Source organism: Hibiscus syriacus, unplaced genomic scaffold, assembly GCF_006381635.1.
Source record: "Hibiscus syriacus cultivar Baekdansim isolate YM2019G1 unplaced genomic scaffold, ASM638163v2 tig00116997_pilon, whole genome shotgun sequence".
Taxonomy (NCBI): domain Eukaryota; kingdom Viridiplantae; phylum Streptophyta; class Magnoliopsida; order Malvales; family Malvaceae; genus Hibiscus; species Hibiscus syriacus.
The window spans coordinates 4,634,561-4,645,908 of NW_024063513.1; the positions used below are offsets into that span (position 1 = coordinate 4,634,561).

The window sequence follows — 11,348 nt, forward strand, 5'->3', positions numbered from 1 at the left end:
AATTAAGGACCAAACTGGGCTTTGATTTTCTTGCAATTCAGTGGTTTTCCCTTTGTTTGTTTGTTCGCTGTGAAAACAGAAGAGAAAATCCTTGTGAAGGGGTTTCCCCTTTTTGTGTTTTTTAGCACAACTGGTGCGTTTTTTTTAATAACGTTCAGATGTTGTTTTTGTTTACAAAGCATGGAAAGTCTCGTAAAAAAGTTGTTAATTAACAAGAAATGTTGACATGTGAATCCAGGGAATATGGATGGTATAGAGAGAGCTAGGAATCCCAGCAAAAGGACTGGGCATAGCACCATCGGGAGGAGCCTAAGCAGGAGTGGCTGGAGCATGGAAGATGTATTTTCAGGTTCCAAGCGGAGTATCCGGGTGGACGAAGACGAAGAAGCTCTCAAATGGGCCGCCATCGAGAAGCTACCAACCTATGATCGCCTCAGAACCAGCATCATGCAATCCTTTGTGGACCATGAGATTGTGGGGAACAGGGTGGAACATAGAGCAGTCAATGTTACCAAGCTTGACATGATTGACAGGCAGAAGTTCATCGACATGCTCTTCAGGGTTGCCGAGGAAGACAATGACAAGTTCTTGCGCAAGTTTAGAAACAGGATTGATAAGTAAGTTTGATTTTGTCGGCATAAAGGAACTATGACTTTTAATTCTCAGTTGGCACATCTCACCATCTTTCTTTCGGTTTCGTTAACCTAATTCCATGGACAAATTTCTTGTTTTCCAACTTAACCTAAAAATATCATATATTATACACGGTGTAAATCTAATTTACAACTTAAAATATAGAATTTAAAATCTGAAATTATAATTAGAATTTGATATTAAAATAAATAGATTACATAATTTATATATTAAACTTGCTTTCACTACTTTTTATCATTGAAAAGACAAGCGAATAGAATTAAAACAATAATTTTTTGAATCCGACTTATATCTCAATTAAGTTAAAACAACAACATTTGAAGCAGCAAATCAAGACGTTAAAATGTAATAATCTCTTTGATTAATTTTGTTGGTGATAAATTACGATAGGGTGGGGATTCGACTTCCGATAGTAGAAGTTAGGTTCGAGCACTTGACCATAGAAGCCGACTGCTATGTGGGCAGCAGGGCTCTACCTTCTCTTCCAAATGCAGCAAGGAACTTCTTCGAGTCGGTCCTTGGAATGGTCGGAATCAGACTTGCCAAGACAACTAAACTCACCATTCTTAAAGATGCCTCCGGAGTTATTAAACCATCAAGGTATCATCTCAATGCTTCTTTCATCTCATATTCATTTAATCTGTCGCCTTTATCTAACATACAATTTATTTATTTACTTTTTGTTATAGGATGACACTTTTACTAGGTCCACCTTCTTCTGGGAAAACAACCCTTTTGCTGGCATTGGCGGGCAAGTTGGATCCCAGCTTAAAGGTCATTTACAAATCAATCACTTTCCCTTTTTAACTTTGATCCTAATGAAGTTTTCTCGCAAGTCCTCGAGATTAACAGTGACCGGCGAAGAAAAAATAGCTGATTTTCATCTTCTTCTTCTTTGGGGGGGGGGGGTGAATCAAACACAGGTTAAAGGAGAAATAACATACAATGGATACAGACTGAATGAATTTGTTCCTAAAAAGACATCTGCATATATCAGCCAAAATGATGTTCATGTTGGAGAAATGACCGTCAAAGAAACCTTGGATTTCTCGGCAAGATGCCAGGGCATTGGCACTCGATATGGTATATATATTAACCACAATTTGATCGGTACCCGATTTATCGATGAATTACTCAAAACCGCAAGTGTTTTTGCTTGTTATAGATCTCTTGAGTGAGCTTGCTAGAAGGGAAAAAGATGCAGGAATTTTCCCAGAAGCTGATGTAGACCTTTTCATGAAGGTAGACAATTGCAAAATATTTGTTGTCATTTGAGCGTTAGTTTTTCATTTGTTTTCATACCATCATACGCGGATTACAGGCAACTGCAATGGAAGGAGTTGAAAGCAGCCTTATCACTGATTACACACTTAAAGTAAGTTAGTAAGCATGAAGTTCAACATTTACCATGACATATGTCTTTTGACTTGTATCTTTTTCCCCCAGTCATTGAAAAATTTTGCTATTTTATGGTTCAACAAAATCAAGCGAGGTCTCACCATCGATCTTTTGAGTGGCGGCACCAATTATATAGAGTCGGTGGATAATATGGGCCCTTTGCTCTTCCAATTTCAACGATTTTGCTGGTGGTGACAAATTTTCTCATTAAAATATGAATTTTCCTAAATACCAACTTCCACAAAGATTTCAAAAGGAATGCTAGTTAAAAGTAGACTCATTGACCATGGCAGTGATAGATTAAATGAAGTCTTGCTAACGTAATGTTTTCGTACATTGTTGAATTGGTCAGCTTTTGGGGCTAGACATGTGCAAGGATATCATTGTTGGAGATGAGATGCAGAGGGGAATTTCTGGAGGTCAAAAGAAAAGAGTAACAACAGGTTGATTATTAGCATTAATATGTGGTTTAGTTTTAGTCGAATGCAAAATTTTCACATTCATTGAACCAAATTTCAAAGTTGATCTCCCACCAACCCTTCACATATGAAAACGAATCTAGTTTTAGCTTAATTTCATCTTTACGTTCTCAATGAAAAATGATAATAACGTAATGATTGGATGAACCATAGGGGAGATGATTGTTGGACCTACCAAGACACTTTTCATGGACGAAATATCAACTGGCCTCGACAGTTCCACGACATACCAGATAGTTAAGTGTTTGCAGCAGATTGTGCACCTAACAGAGGCCACAATCTTCATGTCCCTACTCCAACCTGCTCCCGAGACCTTCGATCTCTTTGACGATATCCTTCTTTTATCGGAGGGCCAAATCGTCTACCAGGGTCCACGCGAGCATGTTGTCGAGTTCTTTGAGAGTTGTGGTTTCAGATGTCCTGAAAGGAAAGGCACAGCTGACTTCTTGCAAAAGGTAAAACTAAAACGCCTTTGTTGGTTCACATTTTTAACTTGGTAACAGTAAATTCTGGTTTAGTTTTGTTTAGTTAGAATGTAAAAAAAAAAAGGGTGCAACATAAGCTGACAAGGTAGTGAAACTGTGACAGGTTACCTCAAAGAAGGACCAAGAGCAATACTGGGCAGATAGGAGTAAACCATACAGATACATTACAGTAGATGAGTTTGCAAACAGGTTCAAGCGTTTCCATATCGGAATGAAATTAGAGAACGAGATCTCCATGCCTTTTGACAAGTCAAGAGGTCACCTAGCGGCATTGGCCTTTAAAAAATACTCGGTTTCCAAAATGGAACTTCTGAAGGCGTGTTGGGACAAAGAATGGCTACTGATTAGGAGGAATTCATTTATTTACGTTTTCAAGACTGTCCAGATTATCATCGTGGCAATCATTGCATCAACGGTATTTTTGAGAACTGAATTGGACACTAGGAACGAGCAAGATGCGGCCATCTATGTTGGTGCGCTTCTATTCGGAATGATCATCAACATGTTCAATGGTTTCTCTGAGCTATCCCTGATGATCAGTAGGCTTCCAGTGTTCTACAAGCAAAGAGACCTTCTATTCCACCCTGTCTGGACTTTCACTCTGCCAACATTCCTACTCCGGGTTCCAATATCTATTCTAGAATCCACCGTTTGGATGGTAGTAACATATTACACAACAGGGTTTGCACCTGAGGCCAGCAGGTAAATTGATTTCGAGCCTTTTCTTACTTGAGCAACAAGTTAAACAATAGCTCAAACTAGCATTAACTTGCTAACCCCATAAACTTGTGGCCAGGTTTTTCAAGACATTCCTGCTGGTGTTTTTAGTACAACAAATGGCAGCTGGGCTGTTTAGACTCATTGCTGGAATATGCAGAACAATGATCATAGCTAACACTGGTGGGGCTCTCACTCTTCTCCTTGTGTTCTTGCTGGGAGGCTTCATCATTCCAAAAAGTGAAATCCCAAACTGGTGGGAGTGGGCTTACTGGGTTTCACCTTTGACTTACGGTTACAATGCCTTTACTGTTAATGAACTATTTGCTCCAAGGTGGATGAACAAAAAGGTATGTTATTCAATTATTCCTACAGACAAAATGACCATAAAAATGCATATATAATTTCATTTGAAAGAAGGCAAGTTACAAGAGGAATCTTTGTCCATAATGCAGGCTTCGGACAATGTTACGAGCTTGGGGGTACAAGTGCTCAGGAACTTTGATGTTCCCAATAATAAAAACTGGTATTGGATTGGCGCAGCCGCTCTTTTAGGCTTCACAGTGTTGTTCAACGTTCTCTTCACCTTCGCACTCATGTTCCTAAACCGTAAGTTTTAACATTCTGCTAGGTGAATGTGTCTCTTTTGTTGTCTCTATGTGTTTTTCCTTTAGGTAGCTAACCTTATACTTTTTCTTGGCTCGCATAATAGCCCTTGGGAAGCCACAGGCTGTAATTTCTGAGGAAACTGCCGAAGAGCTGGAGGCTAACAATGAGGGTTCTAGGGGTGAACCAAGGTTAAGGAGACCAAAATCAAGCAAAGATTCGTTCTCCCGATCTCTGTCTTCTGCGGATGCAAACAATACAAGTAAGAAACATGACAAAATGGACTATGTTCATCTTGTTTCTCCCTTAACTCAGTTATCAATATTAATTATTATGCTAATCATATCGAATGAAATCCTTTAGGAGAAATGGCACTCCGGAGAATGAGCAGTCGGACAAACCCCAACGGAATGAGCAGGAATGATTCTTCGATTGACACAGCCAACTGTGATGCTTTTAAGAGGGGAATGGTTCTTCCCTTCACCCCTCTAGCTATGTCCTTCGACACTGTCAATTACTATGTTGATATGCCACCAGTAAGAGCCATTTTCCACTCTCAGAAACTCTTTTAAGTTATCTCTATGTCGATATGACTATATGTTCATCATCAAAAGAAAAGCAAAATAAATACACAAGCCTTATAATTGTTACCGTTGAGAATGGTCTAAAGTACCGTTATTTAACAGGAAATGAAAGCACAAGGTGTTGCAGAGGACAGGTTACAACTACTTCGAGGAGTAACCGGAGCATTTAGGCCTGGAGTATTGACTGCACTGATGGGTGTCAGTGGTGCAGGAAAGACAACATTGATGGATGTTTTAGCGGGAAGAAAGACCGGTGGATATATTGAGGGTGATTTAAGAATTTCCGGATATCCCAAGATACAAGAAACCTTTGCTAGAATTTCTGGATACTGTGAACAGAACGATATTCACTCGCCCCAAGTTACAGTGAGAGAATCCTTGATTTACTCGGCTTTCCTACGGCTTCCTGAAGATGTCAGCAAAGAGGAAAAGATGGTAAGAAGTCTCAATTTTGTAATTTTAAGTGAAATAAAGCATGTGTTTAATTGTTTAATTTAGTCTCTAAACAATATTTGCTGTTATGTTTCAGATTTTTGTGGATGAAGTGATGGAACTGGTAGAATTGGACAATCTCAAGGATGCCATAATAGGGTTGCCAGGAGTCACAGGGTTGTCAACTGAGCAAAGAAAGAGGTTGACAATTGCAGTAGAGCTTGTTGCTAATCCCTCAATTATATTCATGGATGAACCAACATCTGGCCTCGACGCAAGAGCGGCAGCCATTGTTATGAGGACGGTCAGAAACACCGTAGACACTGGAAGAACAGTTGTTTGCACTATTCATCAGCCTAGTATTGATATCTTTGAAGCCTTTGATGAGTTGCTATTGATGAAAAGAGGAGGGCAGGTGATTTACTCCGGACCACTAGGCCAGCACTCTAACAAGATCATTGAATATTTTGAGGTACGTAACTACAGCATGATCTTCAATATCAAATACACTAATCTAAAGAATAAAAGAAGGCATCATTTTGTTCCTCTCTTATTCACCATTGCAGTCTATTCCTGGAATCCCCAAAATTAAGGACAAGTACAACCCAGCTACATGGATGCTAGAAGTGAGCTCTGTAGCTGCTGAAGTTAGGCTCGGAATGGACTTTGCCGAACACTATAAATCATCATCCCTGTATCAGTAAGTCGAGACATAAGCAATAGTGACACAAATTCAATTGTTTACCTTTTCTTAATGATTGGAGCTAACGTATGTGACTGTGAAACAGGAGAAACAAGGCATTAGTAAATGAGTTAAGCACACCACCCCCGGGAGCGAAAGACCTCTATTTCACCACACAGTACTCGCAATCGACATGGGGTCAATTTAAATCATGCCTTTGGAAGCAATGGTGGACTTACTGGAGAAGTCCAGATTATAACCTTGTCAGATACTTCTTCACATTGCTCTCTGCACTAATGGTCGGTACTATTTTCTGGCAGGTCGGCACTAAAAGGTTAGTACCTATTTTCATGCTTATAATGTCAACATTTCTTATTCTCTTGTATCTGCAATAAGACCCAATGCTTCAATGGTTCAGGGAATCGACAACTGATCTTACAATGATAATCGGGGCAATGTATGCTGCGGTCTTGTTCGTCGGAATCAATAACTGCTCAACTGTTCAACCAGTCGTGGCCATTGAAAGAACAGTGTTCTATCGTGAAAGAGCAGCTGGGATGTACTCTGCGTTACCTTATGCCCTTGCACAGGTGAGGGGAAGTCCATTGATTTACTCTTCAATCTGTAAATTCAAATGGTTAACCGATATAAAGTGCTAGATGATTAAAATTTAATTATATGGAATGCAGGTGTTTTGCGAGATACCTTACATTTTTGTCCAAACAACATACTATACACTCATTGTGTATGCTATGGTGGGCTTTCAATGGACAGCAGCAAAGTTCTTCTGGTTCTTTTTCATCAACTTCTTCTCCTTCCTTTACTTCACATTCTATGGAATGATGACTGTTTCCATCACACCAAACCATCAAGTGGCAGCTATTTTCGCCGCAGCTTTCTATGCACTCTTTAATCTCTTCTCCGGCTTCTTTATTCCAAGGCCGGTAGGTTTACTTCTTTCACAAGAAATTGAGACTTTTTTTTAATAATGTCCATAATATAAGCTGATACAGAATTCATCACTATCTTGAAATTTCAGAGAATCCCCAAGTGGTGGGTCTGGTATTACTGGATTTGCCCGGTGGCATGGACGGTTTACGGACTGATTGTGTCACAGTATGGAGATATCGAAGACACCATTAAAGCACCGGGCATCAAGCCTGACCCTACTGTGAAATCATATATCAAAGATCAGTATGGCTACGATTCGGACTTCATGGGACCGGTTGCTGCAGTTTTGGTTGGCTTTGCAGTGTTCTTCGCCTTCATGTTTGCCTACTGCATAAGGACACTCAACTTCCAGACCAGATAGACACCAAGGGATTTATGCTGGAAATTCTTCCTGGATCATGTGTTTTACTTTTACAAGCAAAATGTGACCTTGTAAATATTGAAAATCGCAACCCACCAGAAATTCCAAATCTCATCTCCAGTTCCATTATTCCTCTGTTGTTCTTTCTAATATTTTCAGATTCTGTTTTCTTAATTTAAATTCGTGTAAGCATAATAGCATAGGTGATGGCGATAAGTTTAGTTCGCCAAAAAAGGTTTCAAAAGTTGTACCCGCAAATGTAAAGTTTTGTTGGATAAATTAATCTCTCAAAGCAATCCATCATATTGTTCTATGTGACTTTGTCCAGAGTCAATTCATGAATTCCATCATTATCTCGCTTTAGAGTTGGTCCCTCTCATTTATCATAATTTTGATGTTATCAATTAAGCTTATGGTCCGTTGACATTGAAATTTGATATCTTTAGGCAATCCTTTTTCTTCCGGTTTTTCAAAATTCGGATAATTAACAAAAACTTTATGATTTCAATTAAAAAAAACAAGTCAAAGAAAGCATGAAAAAATGTTGTTACGTTATGGACATACTCCAATATCAACTTGCAACCATTGTTATTACGTTAGCAAACAGCAGTAAAAATGTTCTTTGTAAAGATTCGTATAATCTTTTATTATTGCTAAATGATGCCCTTTAATATTTCTTGCACCTATATGTTGGAAATATAAAAATACTGCATAGTATAAATTAATATTGATTGGATAATTAATTTACAAATTTAAATGAAATTTGATTGTATTGTGATTAATTGTCTTAAAATTAATTTTGTTCTAATTGAGGTGACATCATTATTTATATTTGTGCATCCAAATAATGAAGCGTTGAAATAAGCGCTAACAATAGTTCAAATAACCTTTCTCCAAAAGAAAATATAAACACATTACTTCTTAACACAAGTATATACGGTAACAAATACCTATATTGAGCCTTAATCTCACTAATCAATTAAAAGGGAATGAAGGCTCTATTATGTTTATGTAACCCTTTAGAAGTATTTTATCACTTAATATTGGATTTAGTACATTCTCTGTATTATTAACAAACGATTTCAATGGTTGAAAGAATTAGATCAAATCAAATCAGCTGCAGTTTCCTGATGAGAGCCAAGAGATTGTTCTTTGTCCTCGTGCAATGCTGATGGATGAGTCTGATTCTTGAACTTTGGGTAAAAGTCCTTGCTCGATCGTGTTCAGCAGCTGGATTGTTGGCTTCCTTCTGTTTGGTTATTTCAACAGCCGTGGGGTGTTTCGCTCGTCCCCTCTCGTTAGTTTGAGTTGTAGTTAGTTAATAATGGATCTCGCTAATTTAGGTGTCTTGTTGTTTTGGGTTGATTACGGATTAATTAGCGTTTCGTGGGTCGTACTCGTGTTCCGAACAATACTTGTATTGATTTCGAAATGATACACTCTTTTTATTCCATTTAGGTTACGGAAGTTTTTGAATGAGACCTATTTTGTTGTCTTCATTTTGTATGTTTTAATTAATCATACAAAACTATCTTAATTTATATATAAAAAAGGATAACCCGTCCCAATATAATTACAAAAAATATATATTTTTATATTGTTAGTTTGATTTTGATAAAAATATTATACGCAAAAAATTATATATAAGATATATAAATATGTTATTATATATAATTTTAATTTTATTAATTGAATATTTTAGTATTTTATTCGTTCTTATAAGAAAATATAAAAAATTAAGATTATATTAAATTAAATCGTATCAAAGTTGAGTCCATAATTAAATTTTTGGGTTGAGTGAAAAAATTAAACTCGTACCAAGTGAGTAAAATTTTGTTAATATAGTGTCAGCCAAGATCAAATTGATTGAAAACTCGTCGATTCGTAGTCATACCTATTCAAAACAAACATTCATCCCTTCTTGAGAGGTTGTAATTAAGATTTTAAATGTGATTATTTAAAAAAAAATAGATTTTTATAAATTTTTAAATTTTTAGAATTATGTTTTTTAACAAGGACAACTGAATTTCAATGAATAAAAATAATATAATGAATCAGAATTACAACTATTAAAAGAGAAAATTGGAGACAATAGTCACCAAAAAATTTATACATAAAACAAAATATTAAACCTAAAGATTTAAAGAAATGAAATCTAATTTAAAATTTTATTAAAAAATAAAAAATGATATTTTAACTATATTTTATGAGTATATTTTATTCTAATTCGATATAATATATACCTAGACTAAACATGTAATGAAGTTAATGAACAAAAAACTACAGTGTATCGGCCACTTGACTGGCTTAAAAGTGTTTTTAAAGTTAAAACAACTACGGGGAAGAGGAAAAAGGATAAAATCAAAGCCAACACCACGACGTGCAAAAGTTCACCAGCGCAAATGACTTCACTTGTGTAAAATCCATGTCCATCCCCAATGATATTAATATAATACCAATGGGATATTATTTAATCTCTAGATTTTAAAGTAGTTAGTCTCATGCTCTTTAAGGCTCCCTTACACACCTATTTTTTTTTGGAGAAAAATATTAAATTTAGTTTAGTTTATTAATGAAAATATAAAAAATAAAGAAATTTGAATACCCAAAATGTTTTTAAAATAGAATATTAAAATTTTATACTCCTAATTTTTAATTTCTAGATCCGTAACTGTCTTTAAGGATTCTTAGCCCATCTTCCTTGTGGATACCTTCTTTTTATTTCTTATACGACACGTATATGATAATTAAAATACAATACACTAGAAATTTACTGTGACAATGGATTTTAGAATTTTTAATAATTAAAAGGTTATGTTTGAAAAAAAAATACGATGATTTTTAATCTCATAAGTATAAAAGGTAAAATATTATGTTAAAATTATACGTGATAATAATTTAGATGAATGTATATTTTTATATAAAATACTTTTCCATAGGCGTGAAATAAATATAATAGACAACAATACAATATTTATTTGTATACGAATTAAAAACTATGGGTGTGAATAAATATAATAGACCATGAATAGAAAAAATATGAAAATTTTTAGTCCACAGCGACAAATCTTAAAGCACCAATCAGGCGCGGCCTCGTGTTTGAAAGTTTTTAATTTATCCTAAGATAAGATTCTGCAATGATTGGATGGATGTATATGTCTCGCATTATTAAAATAAAAATTGACCACTCATTTACTGAATATAATTTGTTTTTAAAATAATTACAGAAATTATTTACATGAATTTAAAAGGATCAAATTGAAAATAGTAATTGAATCTACTAATAGCATAACTTGACATAAATTTAACTGATACAGCTTGGATAAGAACCAAAATTTAAGTATAAGAATCAAGTTTATAACAGCTTATGGAAGAATTGACGAGAACAAAATGTTACAAAATTGCGAGTTCCAATACTTTCACAATCGCGGCATCCACGTAAGAACAAAATGAAAATTCTAAAGTACAATTGTTTCACCTGACCTGAATTCAAAGAAGGGGTTGAATGATGTGCAACCTTGGAGAGGCGGTCGAGATGTGATTTAGTGAGAAATTTAGAATTTGGAAACAAACACACATGAATAAGAATAGCCTACGAACAGGGTCAGGAAGCGATACTTGTGTCTTGGCCATAACCCTGCAATGGCTTCCATCTATCACTTTGATGGAAGAACTCCTACATTTGTTGACAACAGGAATGAAATCGTCTTTTTATTTTTTTGTTTGCCAATTTTCAAACATTTTGTACTCGTATTGGAATATTTGGAAGAATGGGTTTCTGTCTTTTACTTATTGGAGGGTTATCATCAGTAGTAATTTGGAATTCTCTTGCTTTATTGAGGTTGGCTATGTGAATGGGCAGGGCAGGGAAGAAGTATGTAAGAATGAGTACAGTGTAAAGAAAGAATCTCGCTGGCACAATCACCCACTCCTTTCATTCCCACATATCCTTTCTTGGAATTTTCAAACTTCACCACCAATCGTCTCTTTTTTTCTTTA

The 11,348-nt window shown here is 35.9% G+C and overlaps 1 protein-coding gene across 1 annotated transcript; it reads left to right on the forward strand.

The window, feature by feature from the left end:
* Positions 1-238: 238 nt before the first annotated feature.
* Positions 239-7,428, forward strand: LOC120194203 (ABC transporter G family member 35-like). Its single transcript, XM_039196588.1, has 20 exons — positions 239-617; positions 1,045-1,254; positions 1,344-1,428; positions 1,578-1,737; positions 1,820-1,896; positions 1,976-2,029; positions 2,405-2,495; positions 2,685-2,986; positions 3,120-3,718; positions 3,813-4,083; positions 4,189-4,342; positions 4,446-4,601; positions 4,703-4,875; positions 5,026-5,358; positions 5,453-5,827; positions 5,922-6,055; positions 6,144-6,371; positions 6,456-6,627; positions 6,727-6,981; positions 7,077-7,428. Exons 1-20 carry the CDS (start codon positions 244-246, stop codon positions 7,347-7,349), a joined length of 4,476 nt encoding a protein of 1,491 aa, XP_039052519.1. The 5' UTR covers positions 239-243; the 3' UTR covers positions 7,350-7,428.
* Positions 7,429-11,348: the final 3,920 nt, after the last annotated feature.